The sequence below is a fragment of the Sinohyriopsis cumingii genome, unplaced genomic scaffold (assembly GCF_028554795.1).
Source record: "Sinohyriopsis cumingii isolate HCF-2022 unplaced genomic scaffold, ASM2855479v2 utg002173l, whole genome shotgun sequence".
Classification (NCBI taxonomy): Eukaryota; Metazoa; Mollusca; class Bivalvia; order Unionida; family Unionidae; genus Sinohyriopsis; species Sinohyriopsis cumingii.
In genome coordinates, this window is record NW_028316146.1 from 85,681 (window position 1) to 112,339 (window position 26,659).

The 26,659-nt window shown below is 34.6% G+C and overlaps 1 protein-coding gene across 2 annotated transcripts; it reads right to left on the reverse strand.

The window, feature by feature from the left end:
• Positions 1-290: 290 nt before the first annotated feature.
• LOC149770964 (intraflagellar transport protein 57 homolog) lies at positions 291-25,033 on the reverse strand. 2 transcript variants are annotated; one of them, XM_089948929.1, is made up of 11 exons: positions 24,914-25,033; positions 21,578-21,749; positions 18,768-18,876; positions 16,166-16,219; positions 15,270-15,388; positions 12,867-12,957; positions 9,578-9,658; positions 8,783-8,902; positions 6,335-6,601; positions 1,886-1,952; positions 291-1,249 (listed from the first exon to the last, which is right to left on the reverse strand). In XM_089948929.1, exons 2-11 carry the CDS (start codon positions 21,733-21,735, stop codon positions 1,071-1,073), a joined length of 1,245 nt encoding a protein of 414 aa, XP_089805055.1. In that variant the 5' UTR covers positions 21,736-21,749; positions 24,914-25,033; the 3' UTR covers positions 291-1,070. The 2 variants fall into 2 exon arrangements, with proteins under 2 accessions (XP_089805055.1, XP_089805054.1); XM_089948928.1 differs by having other exon boundaries at positions 8,783-8,905.
• Positions 25,034-26,659: the final 1,626 nt, after the last annotated feature.

Genomic DNA, 26,659 nt, shown 5'->3' on the forward strand with positions numbered 1-26,659 from the left:
CAAATGCAGACTTTTCATTCATGAGAATAATTACAAGTATAAAGATTTAGAGTGGAATTTAATGGTATACACATAGCCATCCATACAAGAATGGATGCACACAACAAATATGGCCACATTAGATACACTGAAAAAGGAGTTAAAGTCAAAATAGGGAGGACAAATGGTCATACACATGAATACACAGGCGCACACAGGCACACCAATAGATGTAAAGAAGAATAGAGTGAAACATATATCAGATCCATCTTGAAACAAATAACTGGTACAAAGACAAATGGAATGCCATACAATTTTACATCATTTTAATTCAAGAATAAAACATCTACCTTTGAAATAAATAAATGGAATGTTACAAAAGTTGTGCCTTGTTACAATATATCTGGAGACCTCTGAAAGCAATATACATGCAATAAGCAATCTGCCATGTACAGAGGAAATAATGTGTACCATGCCTTAATACAGAAACTACAAATATCTCAACTGAAAAGGCATGTTATGCCATATATCCCAATTTGTATTCAAACTCTTACATCACAATATGCATTAACAACTAGTTTACAAAATGAATTAACAAGTGCTAAAAATTACTGAGTAACATAAACTAAAATTCAGTTTACAAATATATTCTGTAGCGAATAAAGAATAAATCAGGTCAATGTTTGAAGAAGAAAAAAAATTATACATATTACTACACAATTTCTTCTCTATGCATGGCAAGTTCTTACTGCTGAAGCTTGGACGGAATCTAATACCCAAGACAACATCTTCAGAAACAATTCTAATTCACAATAAAACTGTGGATAGCATGACCATGTAAAATAGTCCACTCTCAAGGACGGCATTCATGTACAATTTACTTTAGACGTCAATGTTTCTACTGCCATGTATTTCATATAATCGGTATATCACAGACGCTTTGAAATAAAACATTTTTCTTATTATTCATATTATGTTCCATGATGGAAAGAACACACAAACGATGCGAACAAAGATATGTTATTTATGTGCCATGAATCCCCATTATAAAACAAGGCTCCTTCTTCCACAGAATTATCCTTAACTCCGTATTAGAACTTCAAGTCCATTGGGTCCTCAGTGGTGGCAGTGTGAACTTGCTTGTTTTGTGTTGCTTTGTCCTTTAGTTTGGCTTGCAAGAGAATATGTTCTACCACACCGATTCTAATGTCCATCTGTGTCGTCTCCTTCTTTAGCTGCTGGATGGCCTGTTTAATCTTCACGAGTGGAGCTTAAAAGTAAACGAACTGAATTCAAGGAAACTAATTTCCATCAACAAAAAAAGAAAAAGCGCAAATGAATTTTTTAAAATATATTATCATTTATTATTAATAGTGTTACACTGCACAAAATAATAATAATAATAATAATAATAATAATAATAATAATAATTATTATTATTATTATTATTATTATATGCAGTGTACAATGTCTAAAGTACTAGCAGTTTTAATGATCAACTCAAGCATATTAAGTTTCATCCAACGTATACATTCAAATATTGTTGTTGTTGCTGTTCTAGGGTTTATCGCCATTTTTCAGCACAAGATATGCTATATATGGCGGTCAGTATAACTGGTGGAGGAAGAACCCTGGAAAACCCAGGGAAGAACCATCGACCAACAAGAAGCTACTGGCAGGCTTTCCCACGTACCCACGCTAGCCGAGCCTTGGACTCAAACCCACGCAGACAGAGTTGAGTTGGCAGTGATCCGGAATGGTGAGCACTTTAGACCACTCGGGGCCCCACATTCAAATATAGATTCCAATATTTAAAAAAATGGTACACCAGAAACAGAATTCACAAAACATTCAACATTTATGTTTAGTGACTTTGCATCTGTGTCAATTAATATTTTAGTGTTACCTCCATCTGTCATGCTACTTCCTCTATCCTCCATCTCTTGTTTCACTTTTTCCAATTCTTCAGTCACCTGAAAGAAAAGGAAAACAAACAAGCTGCATTATATAGTAATGACTGTAGATGTAATATTTAGTGAGTTGGCCCAAAAAGAGGGGTTTTCAACTTTTTTAAGGCTCTATTTTAGCAATATGAGATACCCATTATGTTATAATGAAATATATTTCATCAATAATACTCGCCTGATCATAATACTACCCCCACAAATCTAGCCCTATGAGCTGTAACTTTTTAGTTAATAAGTTAAAAGTTACTTGCCCCCACAGGTGGCAGTTAGAGTGATCTCCCCTTGATACTGGGATTGGCACCAAATCCTGTAAATATTTCAGTTCCTACTGGAGCAGAGTGCACTCTCTATGTAGATCTAACTAGGGGGAGGGCATATGTGTATTATGATTGGGTAAGTATTATCAATAGAAACATGATTCATTAGAAGAAAAAAAATTGTTTCTTTTTCAAATATGTTACCCAATCATAATACCTTAAGAGAGCAGGTACAAGGTTAAAGGAGTTACACCCTGTTAGTTCAGAAAAACTATCTCCCATCCCCAAAATCATGTATGTCAAGCTGCTTGATAGACAATTCAGCTGGAGAGTTGACTCCATATTCCAGAGCATGGCTTCTGAAAAGAAAAAAAATACCCCACCCTCACACAAATCCAGTGTAAGTACTGAAGCCTCATCTTTAAAAAGCTGCCAAACAACCTGGGAATGTAGCCTGTTGCACCATGGCTTTAAGTTCCACCAGGTCTTGTTGAGCCTTCTGCTCTGGGTAAAGGTGACTCTGACCTCCATACCACAACTTCAATAATGTCAGCTTGGGAACAATATTACTCAGCTGCAATCCTTGTTGTAACTGCCCTAACATCACAAGATGAAATGCACAGCAAGTTCATGTGATCTTGGTTTAAATTCCAAATAAGTGAAGCAGTTAGCTCCTTTTATTCAAGATGAAGGGGCCTGTACTGATGTCATCCTTTCTCTCTTTGGGAGGTAAAATGAGGTGGGATCTCCCTCAACGCACTTTCCTTTTCATGTACCACTTCAGATTTCTCATTAGGTCCTGTAGACAACATTGATATGAGGTGTTCAAAGAGGATAGGTAAAGCTGGAGAAGACTGTCCAATGGGGTGGGACACAATGCTGACAAAACATCTTGACTGTGATAAAGTAACTTCAAATTTATTACACTGAATAACATACTGGACAATGCTAGAGATCCATTCCTTGTATGGTGTGGGGTAGGCATACATTGCCTGTATGGTATGGGGTAGGCGTCCATTACCTGTATGGTGTGGAGTAGGTAAACTGGACAAAGATCTTTCCATTTAGACACAAACGGTAAGATTGATTGTGGTGATGACCTGCTGCGATCTTAGATGCATGGCTTAGTCTGGTCATGATGGAACAGTCCCATTTTATTTTGCATGACATGGTCCTGTCATGATGGAAAGTCCCATTTTATTTTGCATGACATGGTCCAGTCATGATGGAAAAGTCCCATTTTATTTTGCATGACATGGTCCAGTCATGATGGAAAAGTCCCATTTTATTTTGCATGACATGGTCCAATCATGATGGAAAAGTCCCATTTTATTTTGCATGACATGGTCCAGTCATGATGGAACAGTCCCATTTTATTTTGCATGACATGGTCCAGTCATGACGGAACAGTCCCATTTTATTTTGCATGACATGGTCCAGTTCTTTATGTTGACATAGGTTAGGGGCTATTAGATGCACAAAACTGCTCCATATTTCTGAGTAGGCTTACTTTGATATGAATCAAATATAGTCAATAACGGCAATAGGCTGTCAAACCCATTGCCATAAAAGGTTTGTCAGGATGAGGGAGTGAGATGGCAATAGAACCGTTGCTGACTGGGATAACTTGGATCACTTTCTGGCTGATGTTCCTTCTGGCGTTCAATACCTTTCAAACCATAAATCATTCACCATAAAGACTTTGGCTTGTATAATAATGGTGTCCTTGTCCTTAAAGTATGCATCTGCATCTTCATCTTTTGTGCCCTGAGTCCCCTGCCATTTGCATGTAATAACAACTGGCAATAAGTAGGGGCTTGCTAGACATGTTGAATGGTTGTCATTCCCATATTTCCACAGCTCACACTTTATCCTGCACATGGTCTAAATCTGTAAGACAAAAACAGAGCCAACATCACATAATGCTGTAGCTAGGAATGCATCCTGTTGTATGAACTCAGTGAGTGGATGTACGAATCTACATACTATATGAAAATTGAATGAAATGCCCATGTGGTACCCTATACAGGAATAAAACTATTATTTAAGTAGCACTGTTAATACTTGTGAAGTGGAAGCTATGATATCAATTCCAATAAAACCTACCTATAGGAAAGGCCTATTGACTGCTTATACAGGAAAAATTACTGAATATGTATCGAAACCATACCTTTATGTATCCAACTATAGCAGATATATTATTGCAAATTACTGAGTTTTCTACAGCACACATTATAACAGCTCGACATATAACAAAGTAACACCAATCCGAATGGGAACACTAGTGACCCAAACAGGTATGTACAAGGAGTGCATGAGCATGACAAAGATATGAGGTACAAGAGGAATAAAACTTTGCCATGAAAAAAGAGGAACAAGTTGGAAAATAATAGATTTTTCAAAGACAAAACTGCTCCTACTTTCCTCAGTGTTGAATAACTTCCAGAATACTTGTAGGTTGACCTGTGAGACCGCTATTCAGAAAGAGCATGTGACCTGGCATGAGCATTAGTAGTAACTAGAACATTCACAAGATTTGGCGCCAATCCCGGCATCAATGGTACATAACTCCAACTGCCACTTTTGTGTGCAGGTAACTTTCAGCGTTAAAATGTTTTAGCTGAGAGGGCTTGATTTACGAGATAGCAGTAAAATATTATAAATGTATTTGAAGAAGAAATAAGGTTTTTATATTAACAAGGGCAAACAGTTTTGTTCAAAAGGAAATTTTCTTTTGAGCATAGGCAGAATTATAACTGATTACTTAAAACAAACTCAAAATGGATTATGAACATTAAATTATGGAAATTAGGAAGAACAAATATAATTAGAGTATGTCCTTTCATGGACATACCAGTTTGTTCTTCTAAAAATAAAAGTAAGATGGTGTTTTAAAAAAAAACTGAGTTGAAAATCAGAAACAAGAATACTCCCATCCCTTTCTACTATAAGTTTACTTCCTTACAATTCCAGTCAATGTGTAATGCACTACTGTTGTGAATCTGTCCTAACAGCGGTAAGGTTGTAGTGCTCTTGAACTCCTTATTCACATCCATGACCATGATGCTTTTTTATTATTCACTGTACCAAAGATTGAGAAGGAATAAACATTTACTATGCCAGGAAGGCAGCAAACACAGAAAAAACTACTTCAGACTTTATCTGAGGTCATTTTTGACTATGCTGAAAAAGGTAACTAATGATGTATTCTAAATCAAAAAAACGGATGATTATTCTCTCATATTTTATGGCCACATTTTAGCAACTAATACATTTTTAGAGGATTTATTTTCATAATTTCATTCAAAGACAAATTATTAAAGTTTCTCCACCATTAAAATAACTAGCTATATGGTAACTACTTAACCAAAACAATTTTCCATCGTAAGACTTTAAAAACAAGGGTTTCGGCTGAATCCTTACTTTTTGACTTGATCCTCTTGGATAATATGATGAAATGCTTAATAAATTTACCATAAAACCATATTTTGTTTAAAGGTTACAATCTATCTATGCTAACAGGAGATACAGATGCTTCCAAAATTGCCCAAACTGACCCATGAGATCTTGACTTTGTTCTTTTCAGTCATCAGTCTCTGAGGTTATTCCAAAGTTACTGGACTAAACTTTAATGCAAAATCTTATGATGACAAACTGAAGCTTGTTTGGTTCTCAGTTGAACTTCAACACATAAAAGGTTATAAAGCGCTTAAGCAAATAATGAACTGGGATAAAGTATCTTGACCAGAGAGACAGCACAGTATCAAAACTGACCTTGTCTGTGCAGGATTCAAACCTGCATCAATGTGATTGCCTTTCCGGAATAAAAAAACAAATGGGACATCAGAACTCTGTCATAATTCCCACATAAAAGATGTTACTAACACATACTTATTGACTGCTGTCTATTCTTTGTGAGACTCATTACAGATCAATTACTGTAAATCTATTCATTACTGTGGAATCCGTTTTTGGTGCTCTGTTAAAGAAAAGACATTTCTGCCACTTCTTGAATTTGTGGATTGATCAACGGGTCATTTTGTTTCAATGGAATAATCTATGGGTCTCTAAATCCATATTTCGCAGCATGTATTAAATCTATGGCAATTAGAAGAAACAAGAAATACATACATCAGCAAGTTGTCTGGATCTTTCTGTGACACCCCCACTGGCTTGTCGATATCGTTCCTTTGTCTCAGCTAAATTGTCTTGAGTTCCTCTAAATTCCCCTAATAAATGCTCCAGCTGGTTATTTATATATTTTTCACGACTTGATATTTTTTCCAGGGTGCGTGTAATTTCCTCATGGAGTTTGTCTAGATAGGTTTTAGTCTCTGTCAGGGAAGTCTCAATTCCATCCTTATGACTGTGCATCTGCTCCACATGAACTCTCCAGTCCTGGAGGAAAGAAAGGTTCATAAAAAGTTATTTAATATCTCAGAGACTACCAAAATTGAATGAAATACTGAAAGTGATTATAAAAGAACTGCTTTTAGCTGTGCAGCTGAGGCATTTATTTCCAATTAAAATTACTAACTATGGAATGTTTATATTTGTCAATTGTTATGAGTATCTTAGCCTTGTACCATCTTAACTTTGTACTAATTAACTTTGTACCAATTAACTTTCAACCATCTTAACTTGCAAGGTCACAGCAGGGCTGTGAAACTCCAACAGAATGTTATGGATCTCTCATGACGTTGTTGTAGGGTTTAAAGCCATTTTTCAGCACACGATAGGCAACAGATGGCGGCCAGTATTAATGGTGGAGGAAGAACCCAGGAAAACCCCCGGAAAGAACCACCAACCCACAAGAAGCTACTGGCAATCTTTCTCACATACCCACATTGGCTGAATCCAAGACTTGAACCCTAGCAGACAGAGGTGAGATGGCAGTGATCCATAATGGATGGAGAGGGCTTTAGACCACTCGGCCACTCGGGGCCCCCTCTCATGACATAGATACATTTATAGATGACATATATACATATGACATAGATACATTTATAGATGACACAGATACAGATGACATATATACATTTATAGATGACATAGATAGACATAGATACAGATGACATAAATTTATAGATGACATAAATTTATAGATGACATAGTTTTATAGATGACATAGATACAGATGACAGATACATTTATAGATGACATAGATACAGATGACATAAATTTATAGATGACACAGATACATTTATAGATGACATAGATAGACATAGATACAGATGAAATAGATAGATTTATAGATGACATAGATACAGATGACACAGATACATTTATAGATGACATAGATACAGATGACAGATAAATTTATAGATGACATAGATATATTTTAGATGACATAGATACAGATGACAGATTTATAGATGACACAGATACAGATGACACAGATAAATTTATAGATGACATAGATATATTTATAACAATGTAAAATTATGCAAAAATTATTATTTAATGAGTCTGCCTTTTATCCTTTTATATTTAGATTCAAATACTGAACATTTTTCAGTTTTCTGTTTTACTGTTCTTTCAAAATTTATAATACTTGCTAATACTCAAATACCCTCAAAAGATATTGTGAGTGGAAATCAAATCTTGAAAACCCGATACTGTCTGGTCTGACAAACGTCTGTAGTGTCTTCCATCAATATGCACATACTCCAAATTCCAATAAATCTCTTCAAAAGACAAGTCTACTGCAACCTCTAAGTTCAAGCTGAACTTGAGTAGAAATGGGTCATTTAAATATTTCTAGACTGTCGGAACTCAGTATTTGTACAAATCTGACAAAAAATAAGCAGCCAGCAGTCAGATTTCACCAGTGAGGCCCTTTAAAGCATGTGAGGAAATTTCTGTATTTAATTTCTATTTTACAGGTTTAACACAGAGCATGTATCCCAATATGCAGCATGTCATGATTGTACATAACATAATTAAACAGCATATAATGATTGAACAACACGATAAATATCAGCTTGTTTTGACTGTAAATCATGATATTTATTATATCATGACTGTACATCATGATATATATATATATATATATATATATATATATATATATATATATCACCATGTTGTGACTGTACAGCATGATATATATCTGTGTCATGACTGTACATCATGATATATATCAGTATGTCATGACTGAACAACATGACATGTATCAGTTGTTGTTGTTGTTGTTTGTTGTAGGGTTTATTACCATTTTTCAGCACACGATAGGCTATACATGGTGGCCAGTATAAATGGTGGATGAAGAACCCAGGAATATCCTGGAAAGAACCAACAACCCATAAGAAGCTGCTGGCAAGCTTTCTCACATACCCCAAACCCAAGACTCGAACCCACGCAGACAGAGGTGAGATGGTAGTGATCTGTAACGGTGAGCACTTTAGACCACTCAGGGCCCCAAGAGGTATATCAGTTTCTCATGACTGTACATCACAATAAGTATCATATTAACACATTACTGACCATAGGCTCTTCAAATGAGCATTCTTCATAATCATTAAAGTTCTTATTAGTGAAGTTCATCTCATTTTCATTTTCTTTAACAACTAAGTTTACCTTGTTGTCTGTCCGTATTGTCACTTTCAGCTGTGGTAAAACCCTCTCCACTTCAAGCCTCCAATCAGCGGCATCTGTTGTGGACTCTAAAATTTCTTCAGGCTTTGTACTCTCTTGGTTCTGCTTAAAAATATTTTTTTTTAAATTTCAACCAGTAAATTACAAAATTATGATACCTGATTTTTAAGGACTCCAACATACAAAATACATTTTCTTTCTATTACTAATACATATTATTAATTAGCAGGTACATGTTAATAACACAAAGAATGAATGTTACCATTGAGATATGGCTTTATTGCATTAAAGAATGGCCTTTACCATCAAACAGCATACAAAAAACAAGAAACAGCCAAACAGACCACATAACTTTATGAAATACTGACTTGAAAAAGTTGAGAACAAAAACTTGATGCTAATCATACAATTATAAACAAACTACATTATAATTCATTCATCCTTTTCAACAGAAGCTAACTTGGAGAAGAAATGTTTACAGTGTAAAAACCTATATTTTGCTCAGTACTTTGTGAAGTAATTTTCCATAAAATTCTTATTAAAAGCAATATTAATTTTAAATAGTACCAAACTTAAATTCTGAAAAAGTTGGCTATTTTCAAAATAAACTTAAAAATTACTATCTCATATTTAAAAAGAAAAACACTTCTTTATTAAAATACCAGTCACAGTTCCGTCATTTTTGCTATCTCTACATCATGCACATGAGCAAAATACTGTAAAATCTCAATCTGATATATACTGAAAGTATTTTAATGAAACAGTGAACATATTTACCTTGCTCAAATTCAGCCTTTTAAGTCCCTCAAGATCTAAAATCTGCTCTTCCTCTTCAAACTCTTCTTCACCAGCTCCAGGCTGTTAAACAGGAGATGGAAAGAGTGAGTAATTTACTGTTATTTTCTAGCCTCTGCAAGCCAGCAAAGATAAAACATAAGGATTATTTAAATGGCATCCATATTTTACTTGACATTTCCCCATCAACCATTTCTATTAACATACTTTGAAATTCCTAGTTATCTTAAAAGATTCAGTTTGATAACATATCTTACATCAGCTGCATAAACTCTTTTTAAAAATGCCATCAAAATTGCTACATTGCAACCTTCATAATTCATGGAGAACATGGACTTGGGCTACATTTACCAATATCGTCTCACTTCCCAGTGTTACTGGTTGTACTTGATTTGCCACAAACTATCTTCTCTGAAACATTACATCAGCCTGACATGCAAAAGCAAGAGTGATAAAAAGATTTCAGTGGCCTAACATATCTCCTATCTCAATTCAAAGAATGAAATTATGCTCCAGTATGCTAATAATTTGTTATTTATTGTCAAACCCGTGTTAGTGGGTGTAAAACACAGCAGTCACAGTGGCATCATGAACAGTTTGTCAGGGTTTGGGTTACAGCTATTTTTCCATATACTTCCTAGACCTATATATGCCTTTTTTAAATACTTTGAATAAATCAATATAACACCATAAAAATTCATTCTGCAACAATATTGAAGGCCATCTTGATTGTCCAAGGTCACAGTCCTGGAAAACATGCTTAAAGTTTTTGGTCAAAGGTCACAGTCCTGGAAAACGTGCTTAAAGTTTCTGGTCCAAGGTCACAGTCCTGGAAAACGTGCTTAAAGTTTTTGGTCCAAGGTCACAGTCCTGGAAAACGTGCTTTAAGTTTCTGGTCCAAGGTCACAGTCTTGGAAAACGTGCTTCAAGTTTTTGGTCAAAAGTTGCTTCTTGGTGAATTTTGTTGGTATGAATCATTTAGTCATTTGATTCTGCATTATGCTCACTCAATCTTGTAACCTTGGGATCAAGGTCACACATTTTACAGTATTACCTCAGCTACGGGCGCTATTTATGTACCCTGACTTTCTTGTAATTCATTATATTTTTACAATTTCAATTATCTTAGTACATACAAGTTTGTAATCTACTGAACTAAAACTGAACTTCAGCTTTACATTTTGTAGTGCAGTTCAAACTTAATCCAGTGTTGCTTACTTTACCATAAAATCAAAATATTACAATAAAATCAAAACATCTGTTAATACCATGTCTTTATGTGCACCTATAAATGATAAATAACTCCAACTAAACATTTTGCAGTAATGTGAAATAGACATATGTGTCGCCAACTAACATTTTCAGATAAATTCATTCAAAAATGTATGTCCAACAGTCATTTCAGTAATGTTTAAAAGCTTAAAGAATAAACCACAAGCAGTTACATGAAGATTTCAGGCAATCAGAGTTAAACATTGTCTGCATCTAGTGTGAGTTGTGAAATGTGCACAAAATGATGAACTACACCATTTTACTGTCAACCAAATATAACAACAAAATTCTCAAAAAAGAATTTAAATTATCAACACTAATACAAAGTAAGTCACACTCTTCACAGCTTATACTCTTTCAGAATAAATTTCTGCCATAAGGCTGTTTTAATCCCTGGTTCACCTAACCCCTTACCCATCATCTCAACCCATTTGTACACAAACATACAGTACTAACTGGAGCCAAATTTCCTAATCACAGATTTAAATACACTCAAAAATGAGGTACAAACAACCAGATTATGTCAGGTGGTTCAAATGCACATGACTGCAATGTTATCGATATAATGTGACTTCAGATTATGTCAGGTGGTTCAAATGCACACGACTGCAATGTTATCGATATAATGTGACTTCAGATTATGTCAGGTGGTTCAAATGCACACAACTGCAATGTTATCGATATAATGTGACTTCAGATTATGTCAGGTGGTTCAAATGCACACAACTGCAATGTTATCGATATAATGTGACTTCAGATTATGTCAGGTGGTTCAAATGCACACGGCTGCAATGTTATCGATATAATGTGACTTCAGATTATGTCAGGTGGTTCAAATGCACACGACTGCAATGTTATCGATATAATGTGACTTCAGATTATGTCAGGTGGTTCAAATGCACACGACTGCAATGTTATCGATATAATGTGACTTCAGATTATGTCAGGTGGTTCAAATGCACACGACTGCAATGTTATCGATATAATGTGACTTCAGATTATGTCAGGTGGTTCAAATGCACACGACTGCAATGTTATCGATATAATGTGACTTCAGATTATGTCAGGTGGTTCAAATGCACACGACTGCAATGTTATCGATATAATGTGACTTCAGATTATGTCAGGTGGTTCAAATGCACACGACTGCAATGTTATCGATATAATGTGACTTCAGATTATGTCAGGTGGTTCAAATGCACATGACTGCAATGTTATCGATATAATGTGACTTCAGATTATGTCAGGTGGTTCAAATGCGCATGACTGCAATGTTATCGATATAATGTATCATCAGCTCTAAGCCCCATCTCTGGAAGTAAAGAATTCCTGACATTTTTGTCCACACATTGGGTAAAATCTTCCTAATAACATTCTTACAGTATAAAAAGTATTTCCAAGAATTAAAATTCATGCCTATTCTTTAAAGGTAACAATAAAATGTAATTTAAATAGTTGGGGACATCTATGTTATCTCTCAGGAGCAGTAAGACATCATTATATCACACTCCATGCTTCATGTCTCGTACGATCCAGTACAACATTCACACTCTATCTGATATAACTATTGCAATCAATGTACTAAATAAACAATGCATTTTTAAAAACCTAAAAATAAAATATTCAATATGGCCACAGACCAAATGGATCAGTAAACATTATTTTTATGGGGTTGATAAATCTTTGTATCAGCTTCATCAAAAGTCATTCACTGTCTAATATCAATAACCGAAATCAAATTTTCTTCTGGCAAAACCCTGACTTTTATGATGGCATCTGAAAAAGCCAGCATCGCCATGCCAGTGCATTTTGAACAATAACTGACAATAACAGGAAAAGAAATGTCAAACAGGAACTGTTGAAAAGAAACTAACAGAAATGGATTTAATCTTAGAAAAGTGCAAGAAAGGAGAGACAGACAGAGGTGCCAGAAAAAGCCAAATGAAAGTCCGTAATAGACTATTGTAGAGTGTAAAATGTTAATGATTATAAAACGTACAAATGGAGACTCCTCTACTTTGTTCAGTGTGAGCTCAGCATCATCTTCTACTATATTTTCTTCCTCCATTTCCTCTTCTGGATAGTCTGGTCTGAAAACAAAAGCTGTGTAAATTTATTTTATTTTATACCAATATGCAACAAATCCTAACAACTTTTATGAAATACCCTCAACAGCTTAGATGTTGTCATGAGATGTTTAGTAAGAGAAAGCACGTCATGTAGGAGGATATTAAACCCTCAGGAATGGCAGCCACAAACACTTGTATGTGTCACACAGAAGTAGTAAACTCAGACACAAACACCTGTAAGTACCACACAGAAGTACTGAGCTCAGACACACCAACACTGATATGTGAACTCAGAGCTACAAATAATGTAATGTGCCACACAGAAGTAATGAACTCACAGCCATAAACACCTGCATGTGTCACACTGAAGTACTCAACTCACAGCCACAAACACCTGTAGGAAGCACACAGATATACTGAATGATAAGTCACAAACACCTGTGTATAGCACACTGAAGTACTGAATGCACAACCACAAACAACTTAAGTGCCCACTGAAGTACTGAACTCAGAGCTATAAACATTTCTGTATGCCATACAAAAGCACTGAACTTAGTGGCATCAACACTTGATTATACCATACAGAAGTACTAAACTCAGAGCCACAAACAGTTTTATGTGCCCAAGAGAACATTTGCATGTTTTACACAGAAGTACACTTGAATATACCACAAAGATGTACTGAACTCTGAGCCACAAATACCTGTATGTGCCATACACAAGTTCTAAAAACTAGCATGATATAGCTGTATGATTCTCACCTCACAGTATGATGATCTCATATTAAAACTCATAGTATGATGATCTCATATTAAAACTCATAGTATGATCTTATATTAAAACTCATAGCATGATGATCTCATATTAAAACTCATAGTATGATGATCTCATTAAAACTCATAGTATGATCTTATATTAAAACTCATAGCATGATGATCTCATATTAAAACTCATAGTATGATGATCTCATTAAAACTCAAAGCATGATGATCTCATTAAAACTCATAGTATGATGATCTTATATTAAAACTCATAGTATGATGATCTCATTAAAACTCATAGTATGATGATCTCATATTAAAACTCATAGTATGATAATCTCATTAAAACTCATAGTATGATGATCTCATATTAAAACTCATAGTATGATCTTATATTAAAACTCATAGCATGATGATCTCATATTAAAACTCATAGTATGATGATCTCATTAAAACTCAAAGCATGATGATCTCATTAAAACTCATAGTATGATGATCTTATATTAAAACTCATAGTATGATGATCTCATTAAAACTCAAGGATGATGATCTCATATTAAAACTCATAGTATGATGATCTCATTAAAATTCATAGTATGATGATCTCATTAAAATTCATAGTATGATGATCTCATTAAAACTCATAGTATGATCTCATTAAAGCTCATACTATGATCTCATTAAAACTCAAAAGATGATGATCTCATATTAAAACTCACAGTATGATGATCTCATTAAAACTCATAGTATGATGATCTCATTAAAACTCAAAAGATGATCTCATTAAAACTCATAGTATGATGATCTCATACCAAACTCATAGTATGATGATCTCATATTAAAACTCATAGTATGATCATCTCATTAAAACTCAAAGGATGATGATCTCATATTAAAACTCATAGTATGATGATCTCATTAAAATTCATAGTATGATGATCTCATTAAAATTCATAGTATGATGATCTCATTAAAACTCATAGTATGATCTCATTAAAACTCATACTATGTTCTCATTAAAACTCAAAAGATGATGATCTCATATTAAAACTCACAGTATGATGATCTCATTAAAACTCATAGTATGATGATCTCATTAAAACTCAAAAGATGATCTCATTAAAACTCATAGTATGATGATCTCATACTAAACTCATAGTATGATGATCTCATATTAAAACTCATAGTATGATGATCTCATATTAAAACTCACAGTACGATGATCTCATATTAAAACTCATAGTATGATGCATCACTCATCTGAAATCCAAGTTCACATTAGGAAATAGCTGTAGGACAAAAATTACTGATCCCCATGCTAAAGGAAAACCATGCATAAGAGAATGACTTCAAACCTAGTTAGTAGGTTCATAAACACCAGTCTATAAATGCTACATTTTTTCTTCTTTTCACTTTAAACCTAACAACTTGGTTTTATTTTTCATAACAAAAACAGTGTTTTCCTACCATGTGCTGCATTTAATCAAAGAGGAAATAACTCCGTCAGAAATTACAGATCCATTCAGACAGTTCTTACAGCTATATTCACAGGATCAAACTACGAAGATTTACCTTTCCCATCTGAAGTGTGTGCTTTTCAAAGCCTCATCTGTTAGTCGATCAAGAACATAGAGACAGTGCTCACCACATCCCTGCTTCAACTTGGATGGAGGAAAGTCCACCGAGTGACCCTGTAATAATATGCAAGTTACATTTTCTCCATCTAAAATAAGCAGGGTTGAAAAAATATCCCTTCTCCAAAACTCCAGAACAAATTACAAACTTTGTGAGACACAACAGAAAATTGTGCTAATTGCCAGTATTAGCACTGGATTTTATTCTGACCAGTCTTATATAAATTATTATTTACATACTTTTCCCATTCTTTCAATCAAGATTCATCCTTTCTGTTGAGAATTTTTCCATCTCTAGACATAATCTACGCAATCAAGTCACAATCTACTCTTTAGTGCCTCTTTGGTAGATATTATGTCACATGACATTACATTCTGGTACAGCTGATTTCATCAAATGATCATTTTGAAAACCATCATATATATTATAATGGTTGATTCTATCAGACCATTAAGAGTTCTTCAACCAATTATAAAATGTGTTACATTTTTAATTTACGCAAACCCAGTCAACACGGGCAAACGTTTCCTTCACAAGCAACCAGTAACTTATTTCAATACTCCTTATGTATCTAACCCAACAACAACTAGTCACCTCAGAGTGAAAAAATGTGGATTTCTGCTGACAAATTGAACATTTTTCATGAATGATTCAGGCAAACAATTAATTTCAGCACTAAAAATGAAAAATGACAGCCTACAAGTGCATTTCAGTTAACAAAGGATATGATCTATGGTAAATGACCCAAAATGTTTCAAAAAGATGGTGGAGGTACCATGTTCCTTTGAAGCTAGAACAACAGTTAAAACTGACTGGTGCTAATTTTTACTTACATATTGTTTAACTTCAGTAATGATACTGGAAATGGTCGCATTAGGGTCATCATACTGAAAAAGAAAAGGATTAAGGTAGCTACTACATTGAAATTATACGTGCCCAGCAATGATTAGGATTAGGGTTGCTACTAACATGAAAATATACTTGCCCAGCAATGATTAGGATTAGGGTAGCTACTACATTGAAATTATACGTGCCCAGCAATGATTAGGATTAAGGTAGCTACTAACATGAATTATACTTGCCCAGCAATGATTAGGATTAAGGTAGCTACTAACAGGAATTATACTTGCCCAGAAATGATTAGGATTAAGGTAGCTACTAACATGAAATTATACTTGCCCAGAAATGATTAGGATTAAGGTAGCTACTAACATGAAATTATACTTGCCCAGCAATGATTAGGATTAAGGTAGCTACTAACATGAAATTATACTTGCCCAGCAATGATTAGGATTAAGGTAGCTACTAACATGAAATTATACTTGCCCAGCAATGATTAGGATTAAGGTAGCTACTAACATGAATTATACTTGCCCAGCAATGATTAGGATTAAGGTAGCTACTAACATGAAATTATACTTGCCCAGAAATGATTAGGATTAAGGTAGCTACTAACATGAATTATACTTGCCCAGCAATGATTAGGATTAAGGTAGCTACTAACATGAATTATACATCCCCAGAAATGATTAGGATTAGGGTAGCTACTAACATGAATTATACTTGCCCAGAAATGATTAGGATTACGGTAGCTACTAACATGAATTATACTTGCCCAGCAGTGATTAGGATTAGGGTAGCTACTAACATGAATTATACTTGCCCAGCAATGATTAGGATTAGGGTAGCTACTAACATGAATTATACTTGCCCAGCAGTGATTAGGATTAGGGTAGCTACTAACATGAATTATACTTGCCCAGCAATGATTAGGATTAGGGTAGCTACTAACATGAATTATACTTGCCCAGCAGTGATTAGGATTAGGGTAGCTACTAACATGAATTATACTTGCCCAGCAGTGATTAGGATTAGGGTAGCTACTAACATGAAATTATACTTGCCCAGCAATGATTAGGATTAAGGTAGCTACTAACATGAAATTATACTTGCCCAGAAATGATTAGGATTACGGTAGCTACTAACATGAATTATACTTGCCCAGCAGTGATTAGGATTAGGGTAGCTACTAACATGAATTATACTTGCCCAGTAATGATTAGGATTAGGGTAGCTACTAACATGAATTATACTTGCCCAGCAATGATTTTTAGTTGTGCTGGCTAGATGGGCTAGAAATTGTCACCCCCTGAAAGTATTTTATATATGCAATCTACTGAATTTTTAATAAAGAGGGAAAAAACATTAATTTTTAAGTATTAAGCTCAAAATATAACACCTAAATAACTTTCATGACTTTGACAGCAGGCCAAAGAAAATCAACTCAATCTCTGTGGAATGAAGGAATGAATCAAAATTTAATGTCACTCAAGAAGCAGTGATGCTGCCAGGAATGGGTGGAGAGGGTGAGATCACCACTTTACTTTCAAACTTGGGGAGAGTCAGGAAAATTGCAGGGTGGTTTAAATTTTACAGTTAACACCTGAAAATGTGGCCATTGCATTTTCCCTTTTCATGTCTCCAGTGCTGTTGAAATCAAAACCTTCAAACAAACCAACCAGCAGCTGTATGAGCATTATTTTGTTGACATTTCCTAAAAGCTAATCTGTTTCTGATTGCAGTATAAATGTTAGTCTATGCAGTGAAACCCATCTCACAATCTTCCATTTGGAGAGACATGAGCATGGCGAACTTTTTAGCTTTAGCACAAACATGACCTGAAATTTTGACAAAAAAATTTCTTCTTCTTCGGGAGTTAATTATATGCAGCCTGATTCATAGCTGACAGTGAATCAAAATAATCACCAACTCCCGACAAACTTAAATTGATTCTGTTCAATTAGAGGTCCCTAAAGATGCATTCAAAGTATTTTAAGTCTCCCTTTTATCCATTATGTGTTCAAGATCCTGTAATACATTAACTTAGACCAACCATTGTCTAGGGCATGCCTGAAATGATTTTCAGTCTTGCATGGTCAGACAGATTGAAAGACACATGGAAAAGGCCAACAGACACCCAGAAAACCACCTTGGTAATTACAGCAAAACATGGCTACTGATAGTGTGTGATTAGCGCACTCACATGGCCTCACTGCTTTGCTCTGATAAAGATCAAGATGAAGAAACAAAATGTGTGGGTGTACAAATGAGAAATTTGAGTGTCGTAAATAAAATGCATGGGACAATGAGAAATAGATATCAGTATCTGAGTGTTATAAACAAAATATATGGGTGTACTAATGAGAAATAAATATCAGTATTTGAGTGTCATAAACAAAATGTATGGGTGTACAAATGAGAAATAGATATCAGTATTTGAATATCATAATAAAATGTATGGGTGTACAAATGGGAAATAGATATCAGTATTTGAGTGTCATAAACAAAATGTATGAGTGTACAAATGAGAAATAGATATCAGTATTGGAGTGTCATTAATAAAATTGTTGTTGCATAAAATGTTATGCAATGTACCTCTTGTGGTTGTTCAAATGGTCGTCCTGCAGTCCTCAACAACCAGGCTGCTAAGGAAGTAAACATGTAAAACTGCTCTCCTGGGTTGGTGGGAATTGCAAAATAATGCCTGGAAAGATACAAGTAAGATCCAAAAATGTGCAAATGCAGTCAGTTATAAAGATACACTCTTCTTATATAAATCAAGGAAGTGAATTATGCATTTACTTGCCATGTGATGACACCTGATTAATTCCGGTATCTACATCAGAGAACTACATGACTAATTAACTGACACTAACAGTGATCTGTACAAGAGCTTATAATAAAACTGACAGCTTGAAAAATGAGAACAAATTAAACCTAAATGTTGAAATTTGAAATGAAAGGAAACACTGATCACTCATATCATCCTGGCATCATCACAAGATGTTTTGTCCATAAAACTATCAAAAGCTTATTTTTTTAGACAATATGTCAAATTTCTGTGGAACACAACTTCTTGCATTTTAATTTTGATGGAGATTTAGGACATTTCTCAGTTTGTTTTCAAATAACAATGTAATTACTGTAACTGTCAGGATGTTGCTATCATGTTGGTTAGGTATTTTGTGCTGGGCTCCTCCAAATACTGCTACAAAACTAAACATTTCTGAAAACTTAAAAACCAATGAAATTAAATGTCATGTTGAATCTGAATGATCTGAATTGTTATATTCAGGATGACAATGGATTTTGCCACTGCTCAATGTGAAATAGTACTGTTAAAAACAATGGACATGCAAGTCGACCTAAAACACCTGCTAAGACAATAATGGCTGTCATTCTTAATTTGGATAATTTCACCTGTATTCATGTTTTAATCAGTCCTTTCATTATGAATATTGTACCTGATTACAGATCTGGAAATATGAAATAAAAATTATCACTACTATCATCATCAATAAAAGTCAGTCACAAAAATAATAAAATATATAATAGTTCTATTACATCTGTTTGCTTGTCTAAATTTGATTTGACCATTATTTGAACTATACCCATTTTACATCATCTTTCATTTTGCTCAGTCCTTTCATTAATAACCATAATTATACAGTTTTAATGAAAAAAAAATAAATCTATAAATATTCTGAGTTAGAAACATGCTGACATAATAAACAATTAAATGATCAAGCATGACATGGTACAGTGCTGAAAGAAAAATATCTTTAGACACGGGCCCCAGGCTGGTAACTTATATAAACTCACAAGCCTTAATTGAAATTCCACAAGCCCAGACTCCAATTTCCACATGTCCAAAAAATTTCCCCTTTTTAATACTGTCACATAATGTTGCAATAGCTACAATTCAAACATAAATTCAATCGGATCCAAAGGAGTTTGAAGGTAATGCAAGTGTCATTAGTTTTCATTGCTATGCTGAGATTTATTTGTATTGGGCTTTGCTGATAGCTAATTGCTTCCATAAACGGCTCCAAAAATAGCATCTCTTTGATTTACCTTTAATGAGTTGTTCCACATCCTGATCCTACCTATGCAGAGTAGCACAATGGGCTCACCCACTGCAGCCCTCAAACACATCTCAGTGGCTATTGTCAGCCAATTAAATAATATGTGAAATGGTGGCTCATACCAAACCTCTTTGCAATTGCTGCTATTTAAACTGCCCAAGGGATAGTTTTTCATCAGCTCCAATCGTGACTGTTTACCATTTATACATGCTACATGTTATGGACATGTAGTGAAAGAGGCTTTTGGGGTTTGTTTTTTGAAGATTACTGAAAATTTTCTTTTCTTGGGTATGACCATATCTGGGAGTACACAATTTTATGCCATGCTTCAATTGGATTAAATTCTGATCTCAATTTCATGGAGGATATTGGTCATCTGATTTAGACTGTATCATGTAATGGCATGTATGTCAACATCTTGAAAATACATTTACACATTTCATCAGCACAATCAAAGTTTCCTCAGGCAAATTAAATTGTTTTTTGACAAGCATGACGGCCACCTCACTTAGAATACAAGATGGGCCTGATCTAAAATTAGAGGGGCCCCGGGCATCAGACTATCAGATTGTTTTAGTACTGCAGTGACATTACACAATTCATGCTTTATTCATTCATCCTCACACACATACAGAAGTGTGTACAGCAAATTATTTTCAAAAACCCAAACCATGTCTCACTATTCAAACTTTACTCACTTAGCCTAAAGAAGCAAAAGATGATCAATTTCATTTGCAAAAAAACTCATTGATTTTTTTTATTGGATTGGCCACCAAATGTCTCCATGATTTTGATTGGATTGGCCACCAAATGTCTCAATGATTCTGATTGGCTTGGGCATTGAAATACAACATCTGGTCTAATTATTATGAATAGAAGATGGAAAGCACTTAACCTGAAATTGTTATCAAAAGTACTATTGCATTTATTTCCAAAGTAAAAATAAAGGCAAAATTTGTCCAAAATAAATTCTAGAGTGGAATCATTACTCTGTTTTAATCCCAGTTATGGAAGGCCTATGGCAGTGGAGCTGATAATGATACAGCAGTTATGGAACCTGACTAATGCATTATAGCGGGGGAGAGCTGTATGTGCTTTAAATGTCTTGAATAACCAAGAAGCATGTAAGGACATTTGCTACCCATTTACTCACAATACCCCCACCTACTGATCTGGTTGGGGCCATATCCAATACTTTTCCATATCTGGAATGAACACTCAAGGAAGTTTATAAAGACACACATTCAAAAACAATGACACTGTATATAATATCATAAGAAAACAGTATGCACAGGCAAAGGAATTATGTACAATCTCTACCTTGACATAGGCTTCAAATTCAACTGTCTACAAAATTCCTTTTCATAATTGAGAAGTCTTAGTTTCTCCAGTAATTCTTCCATTACAACAAAAGGCATGTAGACAAGCCCTGGTCCACCATCGTCAACATCTTCTCCACGTTTTTTATCTTCAGACATTTTGTTAAGTTTTCCTGAAAATAAAAACTGATAAGATCCAGAACTGTATGGAATTAACTTTACAGTCCAGGACTGCTTCCTTTGAAAAACTTGCAGCCCCAATAATGATTTTTCCCCCTTTTCAATAATTTAGAATATTATTAGTGTTTAGCTAACAAACATATAAATCATCAAATTAATTCATCGTGAAACAATATTATGAAAAATTAAGACAGATAATAATGCCTTTAACTTGCCATTATTTAATTTTGTGAAGAAATCAATAAAGAGTTAAAATTTTCTTTTCTATATTAATTTAATCAGCTTCATTCCATTTCAAACCAATCAAGTTCCAAGACAATGCATTAAGAAACTAAAGACCATATTCAATCACTTTTGGACAACACTGCATTTACTTTTCTTTCAAAAATAAACTTTAACTAATTTCTCCACAGCAAATTTTGGACCACCCTCTATCAATTACCCTCATCAATTTCATTATAATTTCTTGTTTGAAATGTTCATGTTCCATTGTCTTGATGTGACTGTGTTACATTGCAATTTTAGTTTTACACTGGGTTTCCACTGCATTATTCCTTCCATAGTCTGGCAGCAGAGACCAACATTCCATACTTAAGTTTTACGCTGTATTAACCTCCCCATCAGTTCTGACTTATCAGACGCTCGCTAGTAATTAATAAATTTATTTCGAATGACCTTGGTATGCGGATGATAACTAAAAACCCTCTTCTTCTGAACCATGGAGTTAAATCCTTCAGAGCACTCACCTTTTTGTAACAATCCCTGCTATTAATGACTTTATTTTTTTAAATTACTGACGCATGCATGGAAGTAATACATTTTTAAAAAATCAAAACTGTAATGCTATTAATAACAAAAAGTATGTGTGTGTGTATGTATGTATGTATGTGATTAGGATTTTTAACGTAGGTTTAACAATTTTAAAGTCATATCACTACGATGTCTGCAGTGTGGCAGTCTATAGTGTTGTGTTGTTGTTGTGATTTGGACTTTTAATGTAGCATTAACAATTTTTCAGTCATATCACTACAATGTCTGCAGTGTGGCAGTTTATAGTGATGTCTAGCACTGGGGCATCATGCCGTAGACATGTAGCATGATGTCCCACCCAGTCACATTATCCTGACACCAGGCTGACCAGTCCTAACACTAACCTCTTAATGCTGAGCGTCTAGCAAGGCAACTATTAGTACCATTTTTGTAAGTCTTTGATTTGACTCTGCTGGGGTTCGAACCCATGACCTCCTGCTTCCAAGGCGGACACTCTAACCACTAGGCCACCAGAGAAGTCATATATGTATGTATATGTATTATTATCATTTAGCATATCTTTACAGCTCATTAGTTTGACCTTTTTAAAATTTATTTATCATTCTCTCAATCTCAAATTTCCGACATGTCTGTCTCTGTCTCTCAAAATTCTGCTGTGACATCCAGACCTAACTGCAGTTTGGTTCCAAGCATTAGTCAGTTCCATGTTATACTCCTCGCTAGAAGGTTTCAGCAGTTGTTCTTGTCTTGGGGTGATGCTGCTTTCCATGCATGCATAGCAATTTAAAAATAAGGTCATTAATAGATGTATACACAAGTGTTCTGTTCTGACAGGAATTGTTATTAAAAAGTGAATGCTCTGAAGGATTTAACTCCATGGATCAAATGATCAGGGTTTTAAGTTACCATCTGCATACTAAGTTCTAGTCCTACAATGTAATACACATCACCTGATATTTTTCTTCTGGGGTTGATGGGTCTTACTGCCTAACTAACGGTGCTGTGTAGCATGTTTTGAGGTCGAATAACAGTGTAACGCATGTCAAATTTTCAGAAATGGCACACATATCTGGCAACCAATAACGACACTTTCCTACAAAAATAAAGTTATACTGTTTTTATCAAACTTTACTTACCCTGATGTTTTCTCTAATAAATTCAAATTCTCACAAAAGAAATGGACCTATTTTCAAGTTTTGTTAGCCTAAATTTCAGTTGGCTGGAAAGCAATGAAAGCAGTGAATGCCGAAATCATGTTAAGCTGAAATATTATTCTTTAATGAGTTGAATAAAAATATATTATACCTGTTGGAACTGTAAGCAATGTTTCATTTCGTTCAAGGGGCCCCGAGTGGCCGAGTGGTCTAAAGCGCTCTTCGTTACGGATCACTGCCATCTCACCTCTGTCTGCGGCGGTTCGAGTCAAAGATTCAGCCAATGTGGGCATGTGAGAAAGCTTGCCAGTAGCTTCTCGTGGGTCGGTGGTTCTTTCCGGGGTTTTCCGGGTTCTTCCTCCACCATTAATACTGGCCGCCATGTATAGCCTATCGTGCTGAAAAATGGCGTTAAACCCCACAACAACAACAACAACATTTCGTTCAAGAAACATATCCCCCACATGAACCTACTTAAACATAATTTGGCACACCTCAACTACTGTCACATTGCAACAAATTTAAATGTATGTCAATGAAATATGAAAATGTGTCCATTTACTAGTGTCATATTTTCATTCTGCCAGGATAAAGACAACACAGTATATTAACTACACATAAATTAGTGGAAGAGTGTGTGAGATATTCCTGAAACTTTGACTACTCATTCTGATGCCAACCAACATCGGAACACACTATACAAGGACGTTATATGGGAAGTAAGACATAACACTAAAACAAAAATAACATCTGCTATGTCTTACATTGTAGAACTAACCAAGGTCAGTCGAAATAAATGTATTAATTACTAGCGAGCATCTGATAATTCAGAACTGATGGAGAGGTAAACACAGCATAAAACTTCAGTATGGAATACCGTCCGACATCGTTGGTCTCTGCTGTCAGAAGAAGAAAAAAAGCGGAGACCTACTTGTTGGTCTAATCTGTATTTAATGCATAAAATAGCTGATTTTAAGGTGATTTATGATGCTTAGCAAGAAGTTCATATTCCACTGACACACAAAACAAATCCTGAACTCTTGGCACTATTTTTCTAAAACTCGCTAACGACCTATATAAAAAAAATATCAGGATGGACTCGTACATTGTGTAACTACCGCAGTAATGTAGAGGGGCAATTGTCATGTGTGTCTAGGATTCTTAATATGCTTTCAAGTGTATCGATGAATAGTCCTCTGGCAAAAGAGTACCCATTATTTGTTAAAACTTACAAGGTTTAGATGATATGTGGAAAATATAAATATTCCCCAGAACACTAGACAGTCTTCACATGATAGAGCAACTGAACAGGTATCTAAGAATCGGTTGTCAAAACTATTTGTCAAAGTGCGCATGACTGTCCATGACCGGAAATCTAAAGTTCTCCGATATTACTTAATTCTAAGATGGTATAAATCAGATTTAGGCGTTTAAAAAATTGACTACATCATTTCGAAATTTAGTCATAAAACGACCGGTTCCTTGCAGAATAGGCCTATACTAAATCTTGACACAGTCTTTAATGATTCTGTTTTTCCAAGATTCAAGCAAAGTATTTTATCGGTAAATTCTGGAACATGCACTGAATTACTCGCAACAGAGAGTTCTACATTGTAAGGTAAGAAAAGAAACATTGAAAACAACAAGCTTTCACAGATTTTTAATATTTATCAAATTGTGAAGAGACAAAGCTCTCTTTTTATGAAAAGAAATATAAAGACAAAAAATCATGATCAAAAGATGTGCTTATAAATCTCTCGTCCGCCCGCGGTTAAAGCGTTTGTCTATTTTTTTTTGGTGCTACATTGGATCGTCAGAGGCCAAACTTTATTCCCAATAGTGCTACATTGGATCGTCAGAGGCCAAACTTTATTCCCAATAATAATAATAATAATAATAATAATAATAATAATTCTTCCAAATACACGTGTATGGGTGTAATAAACACTTGCCAAGGAAGTACAGAACCAGACTGACCCCACAGATTTTTAATAATGTCCGCACTTTAACGCATATTGAAGAATTACAATACGCACTTCTACATAACCCAAAACGACCCATTTCTCTATTTGCAATATTTTTAAATTTACTTTTTAAATATTAGCATTACTACAAAATAAATGTGACAGCATTATATACAGGTATACTCATATAAAAAAATGAACATACTCATGGATACATATATATACACCTACATATATGAGCATATCTACGTATATATACTTGAAAGACAAAGGGTGAGATAGAAAGGGTTATTTTTTCAAAGTCAACTTTTTATTCAGTGATCATATGAAAAAAATATGGCATTATTCATCAGCTATTCCACTTTCATAATCACATGATTCCATTTGGTAAATATCTTTTGTACTTTTGGCTCTCCCAGGTCAGACTTATTAGATTCAAAGTTAAAATGAAATATTAATTCAAAGAAGAGTTCTTGTAGACTTGTGCGGGGGGGGGGGGGCGAAACTTCGATCTAAATATAACAGATTTTGCTAGTAATACTATTAGATTTACGAAATTTGACTAGATTCATTGTAATCTCCAAATAAAATAAGATTTCAGAAATCTCAAAATCTACTCCAATTCTCAGTTATAAAAAAATGTAAAACCCGACCCCAAAAAATGTTTCACAACAACAAAGTTGTAAAATAAATGTTACATCGTTCTTTCGTCAATATTACAGAAAGAGTTCCCTTTATCAGCTACAAAGCCAGTTTTTTTTTTTTTTGGGGGGGGGGGGGTTAATACGAAACTATTTGTAGTCAGTATGTTAAGGTTAATTCTCAACTGGAGCCACCATAATTTTGTATTCAAAGTAGTTTTATGCGGAATCGAATATATCCCATTCCACCATTCCGTGTTTTGTGGAATGTTAAATTTAATTTTAAAATGGTCTCTTGATCTTTGGGGCACTGAAAAAAGACGTTATGAAACTTTCGATACATCTCTCGAAATCCTTGTCGATTCCTGATTAG